The sequence below is a fragment of the Podarcis erhardii genome (genome assembly GCF_964252035.2).
Source record: "Podarcis erhardii genome assembly, chromosome: 5".
NCBI lineage: Eukaryota > Metazoa > Chordata > Lepidosauria > Squamata > Lacertidae > Podarcis > Podarcis erhardii.
In genome coordinates this window covers 38236396-38264313 of record NC_138509.1, presented here as the reverse complement: position 1 = coordinate 38264313, position 27918 = coordinate 38236396, and the positions used below count along the sequence as shown (strand labels likewise).

Below are 27918 nucleotides of genomic sequence, written 5' to 3'. Positions count from 1 at the left end.
CTCGTAGCTCGGGCGGGGCGGGGTGGGGTGGGGTGGGTTGCCCGGTTGCTTCTAACTGGGCGCAAGCGGCGGCCCTGGAAAAGGGGGTCTGAGCCCGGGCTGCTTCCGCTCCCTCTCCTGTGCAGGCTTCGGGGCTGCTGCTGCTGCTGCCGCCGCCGCCCGCTGCTGATTCCCGGCCGCCTCACCCTGCCCCATGGAGCTAGAGGGGCAGTGGTGGAAAGGACAGCTCGCTGCCGACATCCACCAAGCGCTTCGCTACAAGGTAACTCGGATCATCAGGGCACCATCGTGTTCTACCACTTTTTCCCACTTTTTTTAATTTTAATTGCTCCGGGTGAAGGTAGTTCTGGGGCTGCTCAGTGCTAGAATTAAGTTTGCTTCTTTTGAGTGACAGGGCGAAACAGCTGCCTGCTGCTCTTTCTCTCTGTCCTCCTCCCACCCCACATTGGGCGCATCAAACGGCTTCCTGCGTTCACTCTTTTGTCCCCAGCGTTTACATTTTGCAGGAAGGCCGTGCCTTATGGGCCGCCTGTTTACCTCCAGATGGATTTCATAGTCTTGTCTTCGTTCACAGGGCTGTTTCAGGAGCAAAGTTGCTAATATGTTCACGTGCAGGTGGGGAAACTTAACTGCATGCTTGTTGGGAATTCAGGGGGACTTGCTTCTGAGGCCCCTATGCCCTGAAAGTTAGTTGTGCTTTAAATCCATCTTGATAACCAGCCTTCTATTTCCCACTGAAGGGGGCTTGCTTCTGAGTAGATACTCATAGGGTTGCACCATAAAGCTTAGGTACATTAAATCCCATTGGTTCCGGTGGCTTTAATTCCTAAGCTGCTTTGTTCTCTCATGGGACAGGGCAACTCTTGTCAACTTTCATGTGCACCCAGGCCGGTGTACCAGGGCCTCCCAGCCACTAGGAACAGTTTTTGGAGGAGACTGGGTAGAGAGGGGAAAGTTGCCAAAGCAATGTTCCTTGTGCTGTATTCTGTTCATGGAAGCAAACTTAGACTCCAAGCTGGTGTCCTATAACTGCCTAGGATCAGACTTCACCTTTCTCTGAACTGGGGCCTAAGGTAAACATCCCAGACTGCCCACACAACTTGCTTCAGGCTGCATTATATGTCTGTGGCAGAGATGAAACTTAGATCTCGCAGATCTGTGTCTGCCTGTCTTCTGAGTCATGGTGTCTGCCAGATGTATGTATATTTGTGAGCATTTGAAACTGGACCTGTTGCTTTTGCAAAAGGACTCTGAAATGTTCCTTCTGAGGATCAAGAAGGGTGGCTGAGTCAAAGGTTTCACGTAAAGTGCTATAGAAACAAAGGGTAATATATTTTGCATTGTCTTCAAAGAGTTCATTGAAACTTTTCTTCTGCTTGATCAGCTTTCCTTTCTTAATTGAACAGCATGTGGAGATGAAACTCCTATTCAGATAGTAACTTCATTGAGGGACCTATTTATTTTCTCTCTACTCATTCAGGAATTGTGAGAACCTGTTTAGTCTTGGCTTTTCCCAAAGTGACTCATCCCTGATCAAAAAAGGCTTTATTCTACCTTCTATACAAAAGGTTTTTCCTTTTTTTGAAATAAATCATCATCAAGGCAACTTCAGATGCCTTGTCCCAAAGCCCGTTGCGCTGTGTGGAAGTTCAAGGCTGCTTAACTGGGCTATTGAGCCAGAGTTTCATGGGAACTACCTAAAGAATGAATAAAATGTGATAGTGGGTTGCTGGGCTGCAGAAACAACTGTGGGAGAGGCTGGGTCATAGTCGTTAAAGGGACATTAGACAGCTGGCTAGTGCTATAGATCCTAGTCGGAAATTGCCAGCCTATGAGCTCTATTTGTCTCTTTCCCCTAGACTAGAGGCAGACTGCAATAAAAATGCAGCGGTCTTCCTCAAAGGACCAGTGTGAGAACATTTCTTACTTACAAATCTTATAGGCTGCCAAACTTAAAACGTTGGGTTTCTATCTGGAATGTCTTCTTGATTTTAGTTTTTAATAATAAACAAATGCACGTTATCTGCTCTGGAGTTAAGAGTTGCCACCTGTTTCTGGCAGGACTCCTGTGGTTTTAAACAGGGTAGAAATTCAACAGGTGCAGTGGTTGAATTTCTGCATTTCGTGCTACTGTTAAAGGCACATAACCCCTGCTGGAATAATGATGGCAACTCTTCTGGAATTACCAGTTAATATACTGTACTGATTTGCTTATGTTAATTTCATAAATAGTTGCCACCTATTTCTGAACCCTTTGGTGTGTGTGTAGTTGCCTCTGGTTGTACAAATGCACTCTCAGCAGTTACCACTGCTATAAATGTCAGTTGATGATGTTTAATTATAGCAGGGTTCTGAAAGAGTAAAGGTCTGGATGTGGCTGGCAATTTGGGTCAATTCTCTCTTGGGGAAGGGGAGCATGCATCTTATTCTAAGCATATTTACTCAGATGTAAATACAACTGGAAGCACCAGAACTTACATATTTGTAAGTATGCTTAGGACTGCAGCCTTTTAAGCATTAATCTGTCTGAACAGCACCTTAGTCATACTCACATACAGTATAGGTCACAAACAGGAGCAAGGCTGCCCCGTTCTGTTCTACTGACAACTGAAGCATTAACCTCTCTTCGAAACTAAACCAGTGTACTTCCCTGGCAGCTGTTTTGAAGCATGAGTGGTTTGTGTGACTATCATCCCATTTTTCTGCTCTCTCGCCAGCTTCTTAAAGCCTTTGTTGATCCCAGTGTAAGCTAAGAAAGATAGCTGAAGTCAGATGTGCCTTCAAAAAAAAGATCCTGAAATTCTGGATTTATTCCGCAGTAAATCATTCTTTGCTGCAAACTAAATCCAAACTATTATTTGGGGATATTCTTTCTTGATTACTTTAATTATAGACTTGTCTTGTCTTCAGTGGAAGTGATTCTCTGTCGTATGTTTATTTTTAAAGCATTGGGCTGTGATGTCTTACCTTGCTGACTGCTCTGAGTCAGGTAACTAAAGCAGTGACTCTTGCAGTTAACCCTTGACTACAAAGGATAATCGCTATCTAAGGCAGCTGAGCTGTAAAGTAAATTCAGGCCTTTGTGTGTCAAAGCATTTTATCTGTGGTTTTCCCTGTGAAAACCAAGAACACTTAGAATCATAGAATTGTAGAGTTGGAAGGGACCAACAAGGCTCATCTATTCCAACCCCCTGCAATGCAGGAATCTTTTTCCCAACATGAGGCTTGAGCCTACAACCCTAAGATTAAGAGTCTCATGCTCTACAGACTGAGCCCAAATTTTTTGAGCTCTTGGATATAGTGCTGGATAAAGTTTCCCTGTTCTAGCAACACCCAATGCTCATTGTAATGATCTTTCATAACTTCCTAGACTACAGACTTGCTGGCATTTTGTATTCTTAGCTCCAGCGAATTCTTGGGTACTTACATGCGAATAGATGGATCATCCGCATCTGTTTTGTGCAAACAAGTCTAGAGAGGTGATAAGTGCTGGCATGCCTGCTAGTCAGATGTGCTAATTGGCTGCCTCCCCTTGGCCCAGCTGTGAGCTGGAGATCCAGTAACCCTCTCCACCACAGAGGTGTTGTGAAAGCAATGATTACAGGCAGATCTTGCTAATGTAATAGAAGCCCATGTAGTGGGTTGCCCAGCTGCTCATATGCATAGGGGTGTTACTGTTCTAGATTAGCTGAAGAAGCCTTTTGCCTTGTCTGTTATGTGAGCACTGTGACAAGTACAGTGGTACCTCAGGTTAAGTACTTAATTCGTTCTGGAGGTCCATTCTTAACCTGAAACTGTTCTTAACCTGAAGCACCACTTTAGCTTATGGGGCTTCCTGCTGCTGCTGCACTGCCAGAGCCCATTTTCTGTTCTTATAATGAAGCAAAGTTCTTAACCTGAAGCACTATTTCTGGGTTAGCAGAGTGTGTAACCTGAAGCGTATGTAACCTGAAGTGTATGTAACCCGAGGTACCACTGTAATAGGATTGAAGGGTAAAGTAGTTTGGGTGGTGGTGGTAGGGATGGAAAGGCCTATGAACAACCCTTACATATATGGTGAGAACAGGAGAGAACAGGCAACAAAATAAGGCTGTTGTGCAAAAACTGACTCTTTTTATAATGTCTGCAGTAATAAAATGCAGGACAACGTAAACTCATTTGTGTTACATGGAACTGTGGGGTGTTTTGTTGCTATGTTTGATTTTGGTATGGAAATTTGTTCCCATATGTTTGATTCTAGCGATATCTCTACTTCTATTTGACACCTGCTGTTACACTCCGCTATGTTATAAATAAATAAAAATACAAAAAAAGGCCCACTCCTGGGCCCTTATGGAATCCAGTGGATTCCTGAATGGTCAGTGGAATTTTCTTGCATATGGAGCTAGTGATTCTGTCAAGGCCTTAGTCTCTAGGGAGATGTGGCAGGCCATCAACACTATTGTTCCTGAGTGTCCTTTCTAGTGCTGTGGAGTCAGTGCTGTTCTCTGGTACTCGAAAGAGCTGCAGCTGATGAAACGGGCTGGATGATAAGTGCATTTTGAACCCACCACTCATTGTAGCTAATTTGGATGCGTGCAGGATGTTGTGTATGTGTGGCTATGTGAGATAGCGGTGCACCCAGAGCTATTTGATGACTTCCACCTGGCTTTCCCTTTGGAAGGAAGGTAGGTACCCGAGAGGGTTGTGGAGGCCCAGCTTCTTGCACTCTTGGAAGAAACTGATTACCTGGACCCTGTTCTTCCTTGATTTCTCAGTGACTTTTGATACCATGGTATCCTGCTAGACTTGACTTGTGAGTAGGGACTGGGAGGCATTGTGTAGAAGTGCTTCTGCTCCTACTTACAGGACACATTTCAGAGACTGGCATTGGGTGGCTATATACAGACCTTGGCAACTATCTTCTAGGGTGCTGCAGGAATGTGGTTGTTTTTTAAAGGGTTGTTTTTGATCCGTTGATAATTTTAATTCCTGCTTTATTTGTAATTGAGTTTTAATACAGTAGCTAGCTGCTCTGGCAGGAGGTAAGGAGTGATACAGTGGCGTAGCATGGGTTGTCAGCACCCGGGGCAAGGCAAGTAATTTGCACCCCCTAACCCGTGGTAGGGGCAGAGAGCTGCGAGTGCGAGCGCGCCCCCCCCCCAGATGTTGCGGCCGGCCCCCCCGCACCCCCACGCTACGCCACTGGAGTGATATAAGAACAACAAATACAGTTGTACCTTGGAAGTCAAACGGAATCCGTTCCGGAAGTCCGTTCAACTTCCAAAACGTTTGAAAACCAAATCGCGGCTTCTGATTGGCTGCAGGAAGGTCCTGCAGCCAATCAGAAGCCCTGTTGGATGTTCGGATTCCAAAAGATCCTTCGCAAACTGCAACAATCACTTCTGGGTTTGCGGCAATTGGGAGCCAAAACGTCTGAATTGTAGGGCATTCAGGATCAAAGGTATGACTGTAAATGTAACATCCGAGTGGAATCATCACAAGATCTGGAGTGTGGTGCCACCAGTAGGAAAAAATAAGAGAAACTGTAAACCCTAGGTTCCTAAACCTTCAAAATGACTTCAGTTTCTTTAATTTTGGTTAGTTTCAATGCCCGTGTAGTGGTGGCTGCCTTTTTAAAAGTGCCTGTTATTCTCCACTTAGGAGCTGAAGCTTCCATCCTATAAAGGCCAGTCTCCCCAGTTAAATCTGAGAAGATACTTTGCAGACTTGATTGCCATTGTGAGCAATCGCTTCAGGCTCTGCCCTGCTGCCCGCCATCTTGCTGTTTATCTCCTGGACCTCTTTATGGACCGTTATGACATATCCATTCAGCAGCTGCATGTGGTGGCTCTTTCCTGTTTGCTTTTAGCGAGTAAGTATGAAGTAACAGGACTAACAGATTTGAAAATCATATTTCCCATTGTTCAGTTAAAAACTCCTCAGTTTTCCAGTCTGTTATATGTCCTACAACTATGCAAAAAGAAAAAAGAAAAACACCACCCTGCATGATATCGAAGGATTGTGAGGGAGACACAGGGCCTTGGCAGTTTCTCAACGAGCAGTGTTCTATGTAGATTTGATCTCATTCTTATATCCACATGTCCTGTGATAATATCACATTACTCTCTGGGCTGCCTCAGGTACAGTCATACTGTGGTTTTTGAATTTAATCCATTCCGGGAGCCTGTTCGACTCCCAGAACAGTTCGAAAACCAAGGCGTGGCTTCCGATTGGCTGCAGGAGCGCCCTGCGGCCAACCGTTCAAAAACCGGAACAATCCCTTCCAGTTTTCGATCGTTCGGGAGCCAAAACATTCGAGTTCAAAGGCATTCAGCTTCCGAGGTTCCACTGTACGACACATCAAAAGCAAGGTGACTGGGGCTCTGTTTAAACCTGCCCCCCAAATTGTGTGACTCCTCCCACCTCTGCCATGTTGATCATAACTTATAAATTGGGAGCCTTCTCTACATGTGGAATCTCACTACACAGTGTGGAACCCCAGGCAGGAAGCATTTCAGATTGTGCCGGGATCCTCAACAAATTGAAAGAAAACCATAACTTCTGCAGCAGAGAGCTAATGTAATGAAGGGTAGAGCTAAAAGCAGCCACTGTCCCAATGAGTAAATTGTGAAGAGGGCTTTGGTGAGCAGCAGAATTCCTGCTAGTTGTTGTTGTGTCTGCCTCAGAAGCTTTTGGACAATTGATTTTGCAATTTAAGAAAGGATGAAATCCTCAGAATTTCAAATATTGCGATACTATACCTAGTTGTCCGCATCAGAATCCTCTCTCTTTCACATTTGCAAAAATACGGAAACCAAAACTGGTTATTTCAGATACTGCGGCACTGAGTATGGCATACATCCCAAATAAAAAGCAATTGCTTTCTATTCGGTGAATATATCTGAAGTGGCAAACCAAATCTGCCTTGAATCTACTCAAAACGCTTTTGTCAAAACCTAAAAAAACAAACCAATAAATAAATCCATTTATATTGCCAACCTAAATGAGGAACCTATATTTAATTTTAAAACTGAGGACCAGATCTACCATAGATTTTGTAAATGTATATCCTTTATGCGTAATAGAAAGTGTATATATGCTCTGGTTAGGCCGTTATCTACCTCTGCAGCTTTTCGCTATGAGGTGATATAAGGTACTACAAGTGCAACAGAATCCCCGTTGTAACTTTTTGCAGGATGTGGTGGCAATTAACTAATCCTCTGTAGCAGGACTGACCAACATGCTGTTCTCCAGATGTTGTTCAACTCCCATCAGCCCCAGCCAGCTTGAACAATGGTTGAGGATGATGACAGTTATGCTTCAACTCCTGGAAGGCACCCTAACCCTAACCCTGCTGCATAGCAGCTGCTATTATTTTTATTTTGTTTTATTTTGCAACGTTGATCTATTTCTTTTTGAGGCATTGCCGTTCCTCCATGAGGAGCTAAAACATAAATACATGTGTTTTTATCGTGTACCTATGCTGTAATGGAATTTTACCTTCTCATTTCCCTCAAGGTAAATTTGAAGAGAAGGAAGACAGTGTGCCTAAACTTGAACAGCTAAACAGCTTGGGTTGTATGACTAACATGAACCTGGTACTAACCAAACAGAACTTGCTGCACATGGAGCTGCTGTTACTGGAAACCTTTCAGTGGAACCTCTGCCTCCCGACAGCTGCTCACTTCATTGACTATTACCTCTCCATTGCTGTTCACGAGTCCGATCTTCACGATGGATGGCCAATGGTTTGCTTGGACAAGACAAAGTTGTACATGGCAAAATATGCTGACTACTTTTTGGAAGTATCCCTGCAAGGTGCGTTTTCATGGCTTTGTTCTAAAGACCCCCATAGTTACTTAGGTTACACAGCTAATACTGTGCTTGACTAAACCGTGATCCTCCGATGTCTCTCCAGATCATGCATTTTTAAATTATGCCCCTTCGTTAGTGGCTGCTGCATGTGTGGCTTCTTCAAGGATTATCTTGCGTCTTTCTCCAACGTGGCCAGCAAGACTCCATCGCCTTACTGCGTACTCCTGGGACTTCCTGGTGCCATGCATTGAACGATTGTTGGTGTAAGTTTTTCAAGCAGTCTCTAACGTGGGTTTAAATCACCCAAGTGGTGGAATGCAGTGGGGTGTATGTGTTTTGTTTTGCCTTGTGATCACTTTGAAGAAACTGGTAGTCATGCTGGTGTCATTCTTGATTCTGGCAACTGGTTCGTTTTTAGCTTGAATGCTTTCACAATAATTGCCACATTTTATTATTTCCCCCCAATGACTTCCCCCTTTTCTGCCTGAAATTCATCCTAGTTATCACAGACTTCAACCTTGTGTGTTTTGGCTAAGGTACAAAGTGCCTTTATTAAGGGGACTTTCATTCTAATCTTGCCTTCCTTGGGACCCACTTGACAAAATCGGCTTTTCACTTGAATGCGGTTTTCCCCCTCCTTGTGCTGCCTTGCTCTGCATCCATTGTCTTCAGCCTGCAATCCACCACTTTAGAAGGTCTGAAATTGTATGATGGCTTTATTCATACAACTATTTTTATTTAGGCTTTTTATTGTGGAGTTTTGATTTGCATTACTACTGCAAGGAAAATCTGGCTCGTGGTGGCTTTGGTGCCTTAGAAATAGTTGCATAAACAGTACCTTGTCTGACTTCTATCAGTGCACTTATTGGTTATCTTTCTACTGAAGTACCCAAGGTGATGTACCTACAATAAAATGAAAGAGCAGAAGCATACACATTTAACAGCATAAAAACTAATCTAACACTATCCATAAGATAGCCAGAATAAGTGAAATACAGGAAGTTGTAAAGAAGACTTAGGAGTTCTGTGCTTCATTCATGCCCACCAGATGGTGATAAACATTAAACTTATTATTTTTGATTAAATGGTCACCTGTTTCAAACATTCATGAATTCATTTGCTTAAAGTATATCCTTTTAACGGCCTGCTGCTAAACTCATGGTCTTGCATGCATGCCCTATCGATTTCAACAAGCTATGTTCAGAAATCACAGTGTTTTGGATTGCAGCTTTAAGGTGCCAGAATGCAGAGCTTATTAAGCATACTGAAACTATTAAAAAATTAATAGCCATTCAGAGTATAACCTTCTGAGGCATATTTTATTGTAAGGATAGGAAACCTGTGGCCTTTTAGATGTTGTTGGAGTGAAACTACTACCCATTGGTGATATTGACTGGGGCTGATGTAAACTGGAGCCCAACAACTCAAGAGCCACAGATTCCACTTCTCTGGTTTACTTTACTGTTTTTTTTTCAAAAATACCAAATTTTGCATATGTAAAAAAAGAAACACCCTGTTTTACAAGCAACCTTAGATGCTGTTTTTAAAATGCATCTGCAATGTAAATTCAGATCTGCATCTGTTTTGGAAGGCTGCTTATTTTCTGACAAGTCTCTTCCCGCCCCGCCCCCCAGTCCAATTGTTTTACAAGGATGTAAAGTGCTTGTTACATTTGTTTTACATGAGGTAATGTCAGTGAAACAGAATACTGAGATTATTATTGTGTTCTATTGTTGTTGAAACTGGGGCCAGGATCTAAAGCATTGTAAATAATGTTCACACCTGTATATGTGTGTTCCTCTCCCCACACAGACATCCTCAGTTTCTTCCCACAGAAATTTCAAGTAGGCTTTGATATATGAAGAAATACTCTCACCCCAATATGCCTGCATACATACATACATGGGATGGGTGGATGGGTTCTGGTTTCCAGCCTCTCTAAAATGGATAGTAAAACAAGGTTTTAATATTATATTCTAGAGCCCATGATAATGATGTAAAAGAAGCCAACAAGCAAAAAGGACAGCACGGTTCTCAAGCAGCCCAGCACAGTTTATTTCAAACAACCACACAGCCTTCACAACAGCACATACCCCAGTATGTTCAAGCACATCAGACTCCTCAGCAGTTTCATCCAACAGCGCAGCAGCAAAACTGCCAGCAGATTCTGCCATCTGGCCACACGTCGTCTTATCCACTGCAGACTTGCCCAGCTGGTTTACAAGGTGGTGTCCAGGCTAGAGGTCATATACAGACGGCTGCTGGAATGTCACTAACTGTCCCCATAGAAGTGAAGCCATGTATAAGTGTTTCTTACAACCGAAGCTATCAGATCGCTGGACGTTATCCTTGCATTACTCCCTGCTTTGAGAGGTGATAACTACAGCAGAACGCTGCAAGGAGGACAGTCCTCTCTTTTCCCTCTTAACAGCAGAGAAGTAGTTGAATACTTTTTTTTAAAGGTAACTCAATTGCAGGAACTGCTAATATGAGATTATACACACTGATAAGGTGTTAATAACCTGAGAAGGATGGAATACTCCCCGTTCACAGTTGTTGCATTTGTTCAGTTGAAGCCTGCGCTTAAAACTGATGCTGAGAAACTGCTGCACTGGCTTAGTTTGTCTTCCCGTGAAGAGGAATGATCCTGTGTGGTTCTAAAGGGACCACTGCGTCTACCCTTCGCTATACAGTATTGAATAAGACTTTAAACTGCACCAAGTGCCATGCTTTCCTTCAGTTTGGAGAGCCACATGGGAGAGAGGAGAGAACCTCTTGTTTGAAATTGGCAGTTCTGCTCTCGTTCAAGATCTTTGGATGAGATTTTGTGTTAGAATGCCCTTTGGGTTAACTTTTTTGTATATCTCATACTTCAAAGTACTTTAGTGTTTGCTGAAACCAGTTTAGAGCTAAACTGTCATACTAACTCAGGGAATAATCAAACTACTTTGATACTGGTGTATATCATTTAAGTAGTGTTCTTGGGTTTCCTCACTCAGGGTAATGGCCATAGCAAATACCAAAGGGAGTTCAGATACTCATCCAGACTACTCCCTTAATCCAAAATTGTGCTTTCTATTGGGAAGAATGGTGTGCTATCTTCAAACAAAACCAATGTTGTACCATAGCCAACTGAATATTGTTTGTGGTTTCCCCTAGATTATGTAACCAACTATTTATGACCCAAATCCTTTTTTCCCTCTCCATTGTATTGAATTCCTACTTAAATAGGGAGAAAGTACAATTTAAATCTTTTCAAGAAACATAGCATTGTACATGATAGTTGCAGAGCAAATACGGGATTGAAGTTCTCAGGCTCTACCAGAACAGCTACAACTTCTTGTTTCTACAATCGTATTAATAGTGATTCAGATATTTTTCTGATGTGAACTAGATAGTCCTACAAAGACTGCTAAGTGCATAACTATCAGAAAGGTGATAGTTTTTAGCTATTTAATTTCCTATACTTGGGTTCATACCAGAAACAGAGTGTCAAATAGGTGAACACCTTACATCTTCTCTAGCTTCCTATCTGATGTAGATGTGAGAAGGAATCCATGATGGTTGAAGGCAGAGGGTAGCACTTGCTTCCTGATGTCTAGGGATGGATTAAGTTTTTCAAAAGAATAGTATGAGTTGATAGGGGAAAGTATATATAAAAATTGTCAACAGATTTTCCTCACAAAAGGGACCATCACCAAACACTTGGCGCTCTGAGAGAAATGGCACTGCTTGATTGAAAAGGCTCTCCTAGAGCTGAATATGCTGCAAGAAAATATTCTTTAGAGGAGAAACAATCCTCTGAGGCGATTATTTTATACCGTAATATATTTTCAGGGTTTCTTTGACAAATGTGGGAGTTTTTGAGAGAAGGGAACATTCTGAGAACACCACCAATTTGATAAAGTGTCCTTGCTACTTCTTTCCTAAGGTCTTGAAGTATTGTCTTGTTTTCCTCTCACATGCTATCCTTTAAAGGGGCAGAGAGAAGGTTACAAATAGAAGAGGTGGGGGTCTGCTGGTATCACTTGTGGTGGTTTCACTTTAATATGTGAGGATGAAGGACTACAGAATGCATCTGAAAAGGAAAGATACTCAACTTAGTTTGTAATACTATATGTAAGACTCTTCATTGTTTGACTACCTCAATAATACGTTGAATGTACAGTCTTGTGGTAATCCATGACTTGAAATAACAGCAGGTTACTTGTTTTGTGTTTGTTTTTTTTTTACATTGGGTTCATTTTCATCCTCCATGTGTGAGACAGCAAACGAGTTACTAATACAAAAGAAGTCTATTTTGTAGGCCTGTACACTCAAACATTAGCTGATAATTAACACTGGAATTATGGGGGAGGGTAATTAGTTAACAGCAAAGCCTATGTGTAATAGGGTATTGTTTGTATTTAAGTCATTAGACTTCAAAGGATCCACTATGTGCTATTGGGTTTGTGGTTTTCTGCTCTGAATTTTTTATTTATTTATTATTTACCGTAGCCTTTTGAGTTTGACATACTAGCAGGATATTGACAATAGAATATGCACTGTGAACCATTTCCAGGTCTTGCTTTTTTATATATAAAAAAATGGGTTTGGTCAATCTCCACTGAATCCACACACTACTTGAAATTCCAAGTGAAGGAATTATGTGTCGTGGTCATGCAAAAGAAATGTCTACAATAAAAAAATTCCAGCTGAGTGCCATGCACTCATTTTAAAAATAAAACTAGTTTTGAGCAATCATCTCTCTAGTGGTATGTATATTTGAGTGCAGCAATTGAATGGAGCTCGTTCCATACCATATGTCCCAGCATGTGTTATTTTTAAAATATGCTAACTCTATAAACAAAATAGGCAGGAAATACTTTTTAAAAAAATCTATAGCGAAAAAGATCTACTTTATACTCCACCACTGACACATCCTCCTCTTCTAAGAAGGAGAGGAAGCAAGACAGGAAATGTTTCTGTATTAGGTTATAAACAGCTAGCTGTGGAACTATAGGCTATTTATGCTGAAATCACATTGAAATCAGCATGGTTATAGGGCAATTGCTAACAGGATGACATAGAATTCTGCAGCTAGCTATTCAGCAATGTATTTCTACTCCTGTACTAAAGGAAATACAAAACATACATAACTGCAAACTTGTAAGACACTGACTATTGCGCATAGGATGGTATGCAGGAGTGTCTACAGAATGAACCAAATCGCTGGCTAATATGCCATTTCAGACATTATCCAAAGGTAAAGGAGGTTTGGTCCCTTGGCTTCATGGTGAATATTGATCCAAGGATGCTTTCACTGGGTAGTCATTAGAAACACAAGTCCTTGAACCAGCAATATAACATTTTGAATCTGGCTAATTTAAATCTTGCAATATAGAGATGTGTGCAAGGAAAGCTTTTATTTTCTGATTATTAAAATCTTTTTCATGCTGTTTACCACTGCAGAAAGTAAATGAAAACACAAGTTAATACAATTACAAACGAACAGCATTTTTACATATATCTAGTAAGCAATATGTGAGGAACATTTAAGAGATAATCTCTGCAAAAGCAATGTGAATCTCAAGACATAACTAACTACTACTTGTTGATATGAGAGTGAAAATTCAGACATCACAACCAGCAAGCTCCTCAAGGCTGCATCAAAATTCTTGATTCCTGACGAGTTTTGTGGTACTGCTTACTGATGGCGTACCAAAGATACTAAATATATCCAGACAGATAACATGTTATTTGGGTAAGGATGAATATACACAGCAAGAGCAAATTCTGTGTTGGGAACCTCTGAAGAATGAATTCCTGTCTGATAAACAGCTTCAGTTATTGACTGTAGATCCAGATACGGCATTTGAATAGGAAATCCTGTAACCTACAAAAATTTAGAAAATAAATTATAAAATAATCACTGTGTCAAACATCAAACGTTGCATATTTGCTCAGCAACGATATTAAACTTTAGAAAGTATAAATTCTATAAGTTTTCAGTACCTTAACACTGTGTTTCATGTTTGAAGTTTGTTTAAATAAAAACAAGGCCACCTAGTGAAATAATTAAGTTCTGGTTCTGAGTTCTGGCTTTACCTCTGAGCACTAGTCCCCTCAACTCTAAATCTTGGGCATGATCCCTTATCTCTGAACCCTTGTGCCTAGCTCCTAAGTGATGTCTGCCTGTGGCTCAGTCCTGACTGCAAAGATCCAACACACACACACACACACCCTTTATAAGAGCAGAAATAATGGGAGTGAGTGTCCCTGAGAACAGGACATTTCAGTAATCTAGCAGCATAAACACTAACCCAGTAATGTTCCTGGAAAGCCTCTAAATTATTTTCTTCTTTTTCTCTAGCTGTCTGTCCATTTCTAAATTCTAGATTTGAGAGAATTTGTCGTAAGACACTGGTACACTGTCGATGCCACCGAGTTGGCTGCTGAGATCGCCATTCCATAAATTTCTTTTTCAAAGTCTTTTCAATCCTGGTTTTTTTAAAAAAGTAGCAGCATGAACAGTAACCATTACAGCATTGTATTAACAAAACGTAGTGTTGTATTAACACTGTAGTGACAAAACGTCTAAATTAGTGGGTGTCATGGAATGTAGAACAGAAACAATATTTGCAAAGGGGGAAATTACATACAAACCATACATGCAAGAGAAGCTATGATAAGAAGGAAGTGAGGCTGAATGGAAAGTGGTCATGATGTCAAGTTTGCTAATGGGCCTTGCCTTTTGAGTGGCATAACTGACACTGCAACAGAAGAAGGCAGATAACTTATTACAAGGCTTCTTTCTGGTCAGCAGGCTGGATGAAAAAACTTCTTTTTTTGGCATCTTTTAAATTGATGCCAATTAATCATATTATAATAAAAAACAATAAGTATATAAAACCAAAAAAAGAGAAAAGGGAAAGGGGGAATACAAAACCCCCTTCTAAGGTAGATCTTAACCCTAGTCTCACACTGAAGGGGATAGACTCTTCCAGCTCTCAACTGGGAGCTTCCCTTTCTTCTCCTAGCCTCTCACCCTGGGAGATCTTCCCTTGCCTGCCTCTCACACAGGGTCTTTCACCAACCATTCATCACCTTCATTAGCCCAAAGTAGAGGACATCAAAAATGACACAAATCTTGGACCTAGAACAGTCTAACAACTGTTCCACAGTTGCTAGTATTTCGCTCTTTTCTTTTTTATGGAAGATGCTTGACAGGGTGGTGATGGTGTATTACATAGACTCTTTTCAGTCTGAGTTCAGGCCTATGTCGTAATACTAGCACCCAAGATCATACAGTGGAGGATTAGAACAGACAAGACGAATCACTTCTTCACACAGTGCATATTTAAACTATGGTATTTCCTTCCACAATATGATATGATATAACTACAGCCTGCTGCTTTTCTTTGAAATTAAGAGTGGTAACATTAAATGCTTTAAAAAAACACCACCATGATTAACACAGCGTGTAGTTTGATCCAAAGCTCCTAAACTTTAAAAGTTATTTGAAAGAATGTTGTTTAAAGTACATACCTATTTTGTAGCTCTACGACTAAACTTACATCAGTTGGGGTGTAAAATAGTTCTTCTTGCTAAAACAGATATTGTACAATACTGTAATATACAGATACACATTAAGCAGGATCTGGAACGATTTTCTGAAGGTATCACAATTTTTGGATACAAAGCACCTCATACGTTATGGGACGCGGGTGGCGCTTTGGGTAAAACCTCAGCGCCTAGAGCTTGCCGATCGCATGGTTGGCGGTTCGAATCCCCGCAGTGGGGTGAACTCCAGTCTTTTGGTCCCAGCTCCTGCCCACCTAGCAGTTCGAAAGCACCCCTAAGTGCAAGTAGATAAATAGGGACCGCTTTATAGCGGGAAGGTAAACGGCGTTTCCATGTGCTGTGCTGGTGCCGGCTCGCCAGAGCAGCTTCGTCACGCTGGCCACGTGACCCGGAAGTGTCTCCGGACAGTGCTGGCCCCCAGCCTCTTAAGTGAGATGGGCGCACAACCCTAGAGTCGGACACGACTGGCCTGTATGGGCAGGGGTACCTTTACCTTTACCTTTACCTTTACCTCATACGTTACTAGGAAAATGCAGCTGTAACGTATAAGATGGTCAGGGAGTGAGATTCCTGAAGTATAACTGGCACCAATTAAATACTGCTTGTGGTACGGAGATTAATAATGAGAGAAGCTGTGCAGAAAAATGCTAACACTGATGGGAGAGGAGTGAGAGCACAGATAAAATTGACAATAGACTCCTCCCTCTAACTTCAGCTCTCATCTGTTTTCCCACTATGAGGAAATGTTGGATTAGCCTGTGGTTCCAGTTCCAGATTCCATGAGACTGCATGTTTCTTTCCTCCTAAAAGAATCATAGAACCATACAATTGTAGAGTTGGAAGGAATCACGAGCATTATCTAGTCCAACCCCTTTTAATGCAGGAATCCTTTGCCCAACTCAAACCCATGACCCTGAGAATAAGAGTCTCAGGCTCTACTGACTGAGCTATGAAGACAGTAAAGAATTGAACAGAATTTCTACAATCCAGCATTCCATCCTATGATGGTCTCTATTAAATAGTAAACACCTGTGTCTTCTACACTGACCTAAAGTTGATTGAATGATGTTGAAGACCACCCTTTTTGAGTGCCCTTGCTAAACTGCTTTGTACAACAAAGGCTCACATTATTTCTGTGTTTGATGTCTTTTGACTGACAGGTAGGTGTGGTTTGCCCAAAATAGCTCCACAGACCAAACTGAGAGTCTTGGTGGGTCTAATTAGGCCTGTGACATGGAGGTTCCTCACCCCTGATTTAAATGCACACACAGCTCTCAGGTATCAGAGCAACTTGCAATTTTTTAAAGCAGAATTCTAGCTCAAATTCTTCTTTCCTTCTTACCACAATATGTAATATGTTGGCTCATCCAGTGAGGGACTGCCCCACTGGGCAAGTCACTTGCAAGGTAAGTACTTTTTGAAATATTTGTCACCTGTACAGTCTGCATTTTTAAATCCTGAACATGGTATGGAAGAAACTGTTTCCATAAGCTTTCCTTTGAAATATCAAAACTGACACACATTGGTGAACTGTTCTGCTGTATGTTGAACCAGACCTATCAAGACATAAAATGTCAACAATAAATAATTGAAATAAACACATATTTGAACTAGTTCTGCTACCACATATCCTTTTAGCTGGAAATGCCATGGACTGAACCTAGGACCTTCTGCTTACAAAACATCTGCTGTCACTGAATGATACTCCCATTTCCACATACACTGAAATTAATACATAATACCACCAGTCTATACTGGATTTGATTCAAAATATAGAAGTTCCTGTGTTTATATGAAGTTTTGCAAAGTGGGCTGTTCCAGAAATGTAGCAGCACTACAGAACTTAACAAAGGCAGAGACCAACTGAAACTGGTGAGGTTTATAGAAGAGTGGGGACTAAGGAATGTCTGTGGGGAGATGAATCTGAGAGATATGACTCACATATGTGTACCCAGTGTTTAGCTTGTGATCCAGAATAGACTTCCTATTGACATCCACCGCACTGTTAAATGCGGTGAAAGAACACAAACAGGAGAGATCAAATTAACAGAGCATGCCCCAGTCTGCACCAAATTTGAATTCACTCCAGTTGAACATACAACCTCACTAGGGTATTTCATAACAAATCAATTACAGTGGTACCTCTGGATGCGCACGGGATCTGTTCTAGAGCCCCGTTCGCATCCTGAGCATTTGCCGCTTCTGCGCATGTGCATGACGTCATTTTGAGCATCTGCACATGCGCGAACAGCGAAACCTGGAAGTAACCCGTTCTGTTACTTCTGGGTCGCTGAGGAATGCAACCTGAAAACGCTCAACCTGAAGTGACTTTAACCCGAGGTACGACTGTAATAAGAGAAAGACTGACTAAAATATTAGAAAAAAATAAGGAAAATAATACGGAAGGAATAAGCTCTGGTCTATTGTGGGAAACAATGAAGGCAGTGTTGAAAGGGGCATGTATACAGGAAAAATCACTTTTAAACATATCACGCAGGACACAAAAATGACAACTGGAACAGGAAATTTCCCTTCTGGAACAAACACACAGTTACAGGATCAAAAATGCTTTTTAAAAAATTGCAAATAAAGTGGAAAGAATTGGAGACCATAGAAATAGAGAAAACTATGATACAGCTGTACTTAAAACAAAACAAAATACGAATCTGGGGTGAAGAGGGTCTAAACTCTTAGCCACAAGATTATGAAATAAAAGCAATAAAGAAACTATAACTGCCATTAAAAATAAACCAGGAGAAAAGTATTTTCTACATAACAAATCTGAGAAGTATAAAGAATTTTTCTCCTCCTCGTACTCCTCAAAAAAAAAAAAAAAGATACAATTTTTTAAGCACAACACAAATACCAACTGTAAAGGAAGCTGTGGACTTATGGAATGGCAATTAAAAACTAGAAGTGAGAAAATCTCTTGGTCCAGATGGATTTTCTACAGTATTTTATAAAATATTTACAGATTTAATAGTCGCACATATGACTATATTGCAGAATGATATCTTAGCTGGAGACTCATTGCCACCAACCTGGAAACAAACACTAATTGTATTAACTCCCAAACCTTACAAAGATCCCTCATTAGTGGTATAATATTGCCAATTTCTCTACCCAGATTACAACATTTTCACAACAGTGATGGTTAATGGGAACTTTTATCGGGAAATATAGTTATCAGGCTCAAGCTGGGTATGTCCTGGGCCTTCTTCAGCTGAGGAAAAGCATCTAAAATTGGTTGATAATTTAAATGTGAGTGAACGGGTAAGCTGCCTGAGAGCTTTACAGCTGAAATTAGTTGGAAACAGGGCTGCAAGGAGGAGGGTCAGACCATAAATGTTGCTCTCTGGAAATCTGCTGCAAGCTGTTAAATCTAATTAGAAGGGTGTATTTGTCATCACTATGTTCTGTTACTGTAAAGAAATACAGTATTACAAACCCACCACTGCCAATGAATCTTCCCACAATGATGCAGGAAGCATGTAACAGTATTTTGTATTTCTGCTCCATTTAATCATACTTACATTTTCCCAGCTGATTAAGCAATCAACACTCTGTAGAGGGCAAAATGCATCAAACTGCTTATAGCACTGGCCACTCAGTGGATTCCACAGAAAATACTCTCCATTTTCTTGTGTTGCTACATAAGCTACTTTCCCCTGTAATAAGCAAAGGATACAGCCAGCTTTGTTGTTAAAAAAATTACCAAAAAACCCCGTAAAAAACTCTATTTTCCTGCCTCTATAACATGGAAAAAATAAGAAAATAAATAAAGCAACACTTAACCTATAATGTCTGTGTTTATACAAGAGGGAAGGAAGAAATAAATAAAACACATTATCTTGCACTTTGTTATTACACTAATACATTATGAACAATGACAATTTTTCAATAAGACTCTTGCTCTCTTGTTAACCTTTAGAATAGCTATCAATTTCAACATGTATACCATATCCAAGATCATATTTCATCATTCTAGTAATGGAAATTCTCTCTGTTTCTACTCTTGGATTATTGCCATATCTATACTGCTTGTTTATTCCAGTTTTTACATTGCCAAAAGATTACTATTGGGTCCTATGTATAGTTTTTGCTCCTTTACAAATACAGGAGAAACTATATATTATATTTACTCCTTATACTTTCTAATATACTGAGAAATAAAATAGCAATTTGGTATCTTTTAGAAATCCTACAATCCTTATTCACATAAATACTTGGCTTGATAAAAGCTAGGGCCATTTTATTTCAAGAGAATGGGACAGAGGTGTGTAACTATTATTAAGTAATGAAGAATATATAAATCTAAAACAAATAATATTAAGAATTTATTGTCATGGGTGCCGTTGAATCAATAATACAATATCTTAAGGATCACACATGATAGATCATTTAATATCAAAGATAAGACTACACTCCATTTAAACGGGGTTTTGAAATAACTTATCCCGAAACAATTTATTATTTGATAACTTTAATGGATTTTCTTTAATCCGGCAGCTTCTTTTAACACTGTCCTCCTGTTCCTGCTACGCCTAAGCCTTTGGATTGGACTCAAAGTGCATAATAAAGCTATGAATTTATACTGTTCCACTTGTTATGTGGCTTATATTTCTGAGAAGAACTACACCACAGGCAGGAAACCTGAAGCCTGCATCTCATTTGGCTCAATGGCTGAATTTGCTGATGACACTTCCAGAGTCAGCTGGTTCATTTCCTTGCCCATTCAAGGTTTTTGCACTTGTTTATGTTGCTCTCTTTCAGCGCTGGGCTCACTACTGACCCTGTTGTTCATGCCTACTCTTATTTTCATGCCATTCCTCTTCTGAACACAGACATACCAAGAACAACATCTACTTAGCATATAACCATTCACCCTCTATGGTTTCCTGCTGCCGCTGATTCTCTCCATACTGATCTGCACTGAACTGAGAACGAAAAAGTTCACCAACCCCTGAATTATAGAAACAAAGATTGAAATATTTTGCCAGACTTACTTCTAACACTGATGTTCCCAACAGTACCCATGCTTTTTTCCCAATATACAGAAAGTAGTTACACAGAAGCACTGCATGTTCTTCTTTACTACCAATACCAAGTTCAAGGAAATTCTGTTAGAAATAGAAGATCATTCATTTTTAAAAGCAATGCATATATCCTTCATCTTCCCACAAAAATAATACTACAGTGGCATTGCCACGAGGAAGTTCAGAAATAGCAGCTTGCATGTTATTTAAAGATCAAGTAGCAAAATAAAAAAATCACAATGCTCTCACAAGTTATGTTTCTTCCACTGCTATATTTAAACATATAATTATGTAAATAATAAAAATAATCAGACTAAGTTCAAGGTGCTCATACTGCTGTACTGCTTTATTTAGCTTGGGATGAAAGTACCCCTTTGAAAGCCACTATGAAGTTCGGGAAGCCTCTGTAATCCTGCGGAAGATGCCCCCATCCAAGTTTTGCCAACTACCTACATCATTCTGATGGGGCCCTAATTCTACCATATTTTTTAGCAAGTCTTGCTTTAGTAACACTTTCTACCATTTTAACTGGAACAGATGTAACACCTGTAATTTCCTCTTAGAATCTTTCTTTCCAATGGTGTAATATATTGATCAAATTCTGTGGCATACACATGGTTAAGGAATTTCTTTTTTGACTACAGTACTTGCACGAAAGCTACGCAGGGCTGGTGACTTGTTACTTTTATCAGTTTAGCTTCTGCCCCTCCCCTCATCTTAATTAACTTAGAAGACCCTCAAACTTCAAGCTGTTTGAACTGCAGAAACATTTCAAACATCATTGCTCATATTTTCAGGTATATTATTATGACTTAAAAGTTAACATCAAAACTTTTTTTTATTTAAGAAATTTATACCCTGCTCTTCAATAAAATCCTTTTTAAAGTGGTTAAGAAATGCAATTTACATTTAAAAAAATCAAACCAGTAAAAAAAAGCACAGCAAAAATAAAAAGGCATATACCTCTGATGTCATCCAAAGATCAACATCATCATTTTCATCCCCAGTGTCTGATATACAAGGAATTAAAGACACAAATCGTGATATAAGATCCTACAAAACAAATAGGAGTATGCCTGTCTCAGAAAGACATATTAAAATAATCCATCTGACATTTGGCATTTAATTAAAGGCATCAAGCAATAATTAACTCATTGTGTTACCTTTTTTTTACATTCTTACAGAGGTTAGCTATGATCTTATGCCACCCTGATGATGGATGTGAGCTTTGGCTGTGATATTGACTGTCCTCAGCATCACATGTCTCAGTTTCATAGCTGGAACAAAATGCTGCAATGCCAGCCTTACAGCTCATAGTTTCCAACAGTTTGCCTTTAATTGTGGGACCCCTGCTGTGAGCACCCCAGCCCACCAAGTATGTGCTGATTCTGTGATAAACATTACATACTTACAGAAGTTGAGTTAGGCTCATCAGCACACATATCTAATAACTGCTGAGGTGGATTCAGAGAGGTAATGTACTTTGTTACTAAAATATTTCTTCCTTGATTGTTAAAAGCTGAGGTTATTATTCTCCTCTTTGGAAACAATGCTTTGCATGTTTGCTTAAAAATGTATGCTTTTTGCAACAGTGTTTGATCTTCATGATCTATGAACTGAAAAACAATCTAGAGTTAGAAGTGAACAGTGATGTGGCTGACTTTGCTGATGATATTAAATTGTTCAGGGTCATTCATTGTTCAGGATTGTTAAAACAAAAAGGGATTGTGTAGAGCAGGCATAGGCATATTCAGCCCTCCAGCTATTTTGGGACTACAATTCCCATCATCCCTGACCTCTGGTCCTGTTAGCTAGGGATGATGGGAGTTGTAGTCCCAAAACATCTGGAGGGCCGAGTTTGCCTATGCCTGGTGTAGAGCTCCAAAAAGACCTCTACAAACTGAATGAATGGACAGTATATGGAAAGTAAGAGGTGACATGATGAAACAGTATAAAATTACGTATGAAGAAAGTTAATAGCAAAAAGTTTTTCTCCCTGTCTCATAATATTAGAACTCACGGACATTCAGTGAAGCTGAATGTTGAAACATTCAAAACAAACAAACTAAAGTGCTTCTTCACACAGCACACATGTAAACTATGGAATATGTTTCTGCAGGAGGCAATGATGACCACCAACTTGGGTGGTTTGAAAAGAGGACTGGAAAAATTCATGGGGGATACAGCCATGAATAACTAATAGCCATGTGTTTATGCTCTGCTTCCATGCTTGGAGGTCGTGGGCTTCTGAATACCAGTTGTTGCAAACCACAAGAGTGGGGAATGCTCTTGTGATAAGGTCCTCCTTTTGGGCTTTCCACAGGCATCTGGTTGCCCACTGTGAGAGCAGAATGATGGACTAGAAGGCCAATTGGCCTGATCCAGCCGGTTCTTCCAAAGTCCTTAAAAACTTATTTTAAACTGAGATCAAAACTATAATCTCAGTTATAAATTTCAAAGCAATAATTTCATGCAAATGATCCTATTTATTAAACAGAGTAAAAAATAAAGGCCAACCTTGTCTGATTCTAAATTATTTTCAGTAGAAGATATTTGAGGTTCAATAGTGGCAAAAATGGTTAAAAAAGTATATTCCTTCAAGTTCTGACCATGACATTCTTCTTTGGGAGGCACATATGTCTTACTCCAAGTATATCCAAGCAAAACCGGTGGCATATTTACTTGAAATGTACCACAAATCTATGAAAACATACATTATTTGGCTTACTGAAACAAATGCAAGTATTAAGCTAAGAGTTTAAAAATCTGATGATATGGCTGCATTACGATCTTGCTACTTTAAAAGCAACTCATAATAATAATAATAATAATAATAATAATAATAATAATAATTTATTTGTACCCCGCCCATCTGGCTGGGGTCCCCAGCCACTCTGGGCGGCTTCCATAGAAACCAAAAATACACTAAATATACAAAATCTTTAAAAGCATGATTCTTCTTCATTACCTTTGATTGCTCCAGGAGTGTAGAGAAAGGAAACATAACTGATCCAAGCCAATTCTTTCTTACATAGGAGTGACCACTGCAGTTTTTTGGACATGTGTCCTAACCAAGTTAATAATTTGCATTAATCTTTTGTATTTTAGTATGCATTATTCAACTATGTTTTCTCAACAGCTGAATCTTAGAACTATCTCATGTCTTTATTCACTTACTGCCTAAACAAGGTGTAAGGTGTTTAAGCAGACCAAAAGTATTTTCCTTGCAGCAACTTATCAAAAACTTTGGGGGCACGAAACAGATTTTCAATAATATTCTCTCCTCATTAAATATCACCAATTTTATTTCTAGTGTTAATAAACAATTTGAAAAGAAATGCAGGGTAAATATTTAAACTAGAAACAAGAGGTAACACCTAATACTTGTAAAAGTATCAAATGATTTAGCTGGGTTATAAATATATTCTTAGAAAAAATGCTGTCTAGTTTCAAATATGATGCTGAAATAGGGTTTGGTGTACAAAATACCAGACTTTTCTTTAAAATCTGTAATACAATACTGTACTCCACCATATTATACTCTAACCTTCTGTGATTCCTTGTACACATTACCCAAACAAATTTAGTCTACAATTTACCTCATGCTTTTCAATCACAAATTCATCAAAAATGTTAATATTTATATTGTCTTTGATTTTAGATAGCCCTGAAAAAGTATAATCATGCCCTGGAGAGCTGAAACAAAAACAAAAGCAAAAACATTAAATCAAACATTTTGACAACAAAGTTACTGAAACTATGTACAGTCGTAACTCGGATCTCGAACGTCTTGGGAGTAGAATGTTCCAGTTCCCAGACAATTGAAAACCAGAAGTGAGTGTTCCGGTTTTCAAACGTTCTTTTGGAAGCTGAACAGACTTCTGGAATGGACTGACTTCCGAGTTATGACTGTACTGTAATACTGTACTGAGGTTTTGGTTTAATGTTCTGTAAGCAGTTCTGCTTGTGCACTGCATCTTTATGCATAACCTCTCAAGCCATTCTGAATGGGTCCTGCCATGAATAGTTGAGGAGGTGGGGCAGCAGAAGAGCCCCAATGGGTCAGACTGAAGACACATATAGTCCAGCATCCTGTTTTTACACTGGCCAAACAGATGCCCATGGGAAGACTACAAGGAAGACCTGAGTGCAACAGCACCCTCCCTACTTGTGATTCCAAGAAGCTGGTTCTTAAGAGACATACTGCCTCCAAAAGCGAAAGCAGAACATAGCCATCACAGCTAGTCGCCATTGGTATCTTTATCCTCCAGGAGATTCTGCAGCTGGGAGGAAATCTGTGACTCCCTCCACTCACCAAATACATGATCAGAACTGCTTCCACTCAAGAATGTGGAACCTGGGATCCAAACCTATATTTCTAAACAAAAAAAAAGTCTGAAGCCTTCAACATTTCATATTCTTCAGGCTCTCTGCAAGGCAACCCCTATGATAATATTCAGATAATTTCCACAACCATGCAAAATAAGGGATTACTGATTTAACATATGTAACCGATATATACAGTTGAAATCAGAGACTTAAAATAATGGAACAGGCTGCAATGTAAAAAACATTTGGCTACAGAAAACTGGAAGTACTGTATACATTATTAAAAGTGAGATACATGTAACTTACATAAAATCAACTTGCAGTTCTTCATTCCAACATGGATGAGAGCCATCAGCAGTGCTAGTTTGATAGATTGTGTCCTGAAAGGTAACTTCTACAAAAGGGTGGACACCCACCTAAAATAAAAATGTGCAGTACATACTGGAATTTATTTTGGTTTTGTCTCATTTTCAGGCCTATTGATCATAGATATTTTCCTTATTTAGATAAACTGCAGACATTTTAAAAATCAGTATCAAAGTTACTCATGTAATGCATTTCTCTCCCCCCCTCCCAATATAATATACCCAGTGGGCATTACGAGAGAAAAATACACTCCAGTTCTCATTCTATCACAAAACCAGTTGCCAGTTTGGTGAATTGACAACCAAACTGGTACCAAACTGTAAACTACATCCCTAACCACAGCCAAGGCAGATGCTGTGTAAAAGGTGTGGAATTTAGTCTTAGACTTTTTTAACCTGGTTCAGAGTCCTACAGTATAGACAAACTGAAGCTATATGTCTTACTAGTGCCTTATGCTATTATTGTTGAATAGACAAATCAAGCAGCTTGTTAGAAGTTAATTCTGAAATGTATGATCTCATAGAACAGTGGCCAGCAAACTTACCGCGCCTCAGGCCAGGGTCTCCAGCGCCGACCGGGCAGCAGGCCAGAGGGCGGGGGAGTGCGTGCCCATACGTGTGTGCACACGCTATTTCTGGCGCACTTCCAGGTCGGAGGAGCACCGGAAATAGCTTGTGCACATGTGCACGGGCCTCCTCTGACCCAGATGAGCACCGGAAATAACTTGTGCACATGTGCAAGCATTGTGTGCATGCGCCCAAGTTATTTCCGGTGCTCCTCCGACCCGGAAGTGGGCAGCCGCGCAGCGCAGCGCCAGTAAGAGCGAGCAGCGGGGGTTGCCGCAGGCTGGATAAACGAGTCCCTCGGGCCTTATCCAGCCCGCGGGCCTTAGTTTGGGGACCCCTGTCATAGAATATAGTGTATCACCAGCAGGAACAGCCCACCAGTTTCCTGTTGTTTCTCTTCAGCACTATGTGCATGTGGTTCAGTCATAAAAAGACTGAATAATCAAGTCAATAAGCTGTGGTTACAAGTCATAGACATTGCCCCGCCTCCATTATTTCTGTGGACACTCATGGAAGGTACTCCTTTTTTTGCAATGGGCAAGGCTAGCACTTAGGATACAGCTGTTGCTACTACTGTATGACATCAAGTCTTAGTTTGTTCCTTGCTGATCCAACCCTGGAGCTCTGTGTTGCTGGAGCACAACCTGAGTCCTGCATTCAGTCTGAACCCTGCTCTACCTAGTCTTATTGCAGAGAACATTATGTCTTCAACATTAAAAATAAAATTTTAGAATCACCTCATTCTCCAAAAATAAATGTATTTTACTGCAAGGTATAGGATAACTTTCAATCCCTATGCCACGAAGCTCGTTGAAGTCCTGCCAGCACAGCATGGGTGTTGATTCAAGCACAGATTGCTCCCTTCTCCCTCAATGTAATAATCAAATTCCACCCCCTGAATACTAGCATTCAAATTAGCTGAAATATCTGAGATTCAGAAGCAAAAAAGAGGCCTTGTTGTTCAATGAAAGCAAACTTTTAACCACAAGATAAAACTATGTCTAAATATACTGCAGTCTTTAGACTAATTTCTGCACACAAAAAATACACATGATTTGGAAATTAATTTAGAGGGGAGCATATAAATGTTGTTGTTTTTAATAATTACCTCATACAAAGGGTCTGCTGAATAGGCTGAATTTCCTGACAAAATATGTCTGCCTCTGGACATACGATTTGGTAAATAGGATGGTGAATTAGCAACTCCAACCCTTGAGATAGTAAACAAGAATTACATGCATATTTCAGCAAGTTTACCTCATTAACATGCATCAAGATTCCCTACTTATGTATAGGTACATAATTGGCTGGTTGTTACTAGAAATAAAAGGCAGTAGAAATGCACTCCTGCTGGAGTGGAGGCAGGAAAAGACCACTTTTGAAAGTTGACATTGCAGCATACACACTTGCAAACTGAGACAGGAAAAAAATGAATGTTATCAGAGGCGCAATCTCAGCAGGTAGGCAGCCAGCTTGCTTTCCGTTAATTGCTAACCAGGTGAAAAGGGGTTAGCAATGAGCAGCAATCTTCTGAACTGGGGCCCTGAGCCAAGATGGAGTTGGCCAAGCAAGACAGAGACAGCAGGAGGCAGTATCCATTGCTATACCTCCACAACCTGGTAGGCACCTACATTTGTAGAGTGTGTGTGCTAAATTAAGATTAGTCTGCCTGTTGCAGGTAGCTCAATATTCAGTGGCTCAATAAAGTTGTGGCTCTTTATTTAAACCACATCCATCCATCCATGCCTTCATTCTGAGTTTGGAAGCAATAATAGTTAATAGTTTTCTTTGTGCTTTGCTACTTAAGCAAAATCATGAATAATGCATCTCTTAAGGGAGAATTGCAGCATAATGCTTGTAATTCTATGCAAGTCAATGAGACTAAACCAGTGCAAGTATTTTGTGATTTGCCCCCTACGTCAATCATTATTGTTAAAATATTATTTAGATTCTCTGAAAGGAAGCTCTGTTTGCTTGCAGCTACGGCATACTATTTTGTAATCCAAATTACTTGCATAGTAATGTATAAAAGAACAAACATACTTTCAAACACTGTAACTTGTAAAATTATTATTAGTTTGTTTCAGAATACACTAAAGCCTTGATTTTTCAACATAATTTGATTAGATTTAGTGGCTATTATGCTAACCATTTACACTTTCACAAAATCCTTCTACATATCTGTACACTAAAATAGTATTTCACTGCACAGCTGAACTTCAGATAAAAATAGCACAAAATGCTAACAATGTGTTGATGAT

General features: G+C 40.1%; 2 protein-coding genes across 5 annotated transcripts in view; one reads left to right on the top strand and one right to left on the bottom strand.

Moving 5' to 3' along the window:
* Window positions 1–49: 49 nt before the first annotated feature.
* CCNJ (cyclin J) lies at window positions 50–12540 on the top strand. Its single transcript, XM_081863320.1, has 5 exons — window positions 50–262; window positions 5644–5854; window positions 7501–7800; window positions 7901–8060; window positions 9778–12540. The coding sequence occupies exons 1-5, from the start codon at window positions 194–196 to the stop codon at window positions 10172–10174; spliced, it is 1137 nt and encodes a 378-aa protein (XP_081719446.1). The 5' UTR covers window positions 50–193; the 3' UTR covers window positions 10175–12540.
* The window catches only part of CC2D2B (coiled-coil and C2 domain containing 2B), a 42309-nt gene continuing 25390 nt past the window's right edge, over window positions 11000–27918 (bottom strand). Inside the window, exons 24-38 of one of the 4 annotated variants that reach the window (XM_081863149.1) lie at window positions 26766–26868; window positions 25032–25141; window positions 23996–24092; window positions 23365–23463; window positions 22914–23096; window positions 21809–22012; window positions 21360–21449; window positions 20367–20480; window positions 18894–19028; window positions 16794–16916; window positions 15325–15383; window positions 14100–14277; window positions 13382–13672; window positions 12932–13242; window positions 11000–11875 (exon numbers count right to left, since the gene is read on the bottom strand). In XM_081863149.1, the coding sequence (XP_081719275.1) occupies window positions 13484–13672; window positions 14100–14277; window positions 15325–15383; window positions 16794–16916; window positions 18894–19028; window positions 20367–20480; window positions 21360–21449; window positions 21809–22012; window positions 22914–23096; window positions 23365–23463; window positions 23996–24092; window positions 25032–25141; window positions 26766–26868 (1684 nt within the window). In that variant the 3' untranslated portion in view covers window positions 11000–11875; window positions 12932–13242; window positions 13382–13483. Of the gene's footprint in view, window positions 11876–12931; window positions 13243–13381; window positions 13673–14099; window positions 15067–15324; window positions 15384–16793; window positions 16917–18893; window positions 19029–20366; window positions 20481–21359; window positions 21450–21808; window positions 22013–22913; window positions 23097–23364; window positions 23464–23995; window positions 24093–25031; window positions 25142–26765; window positions 26869–27918 lie in introns of those variants that run through there. The other 3 variants (XM_081863151.1, XM_081863152.1, XM_081863150.1) reach the window with 3 other exon arrangements.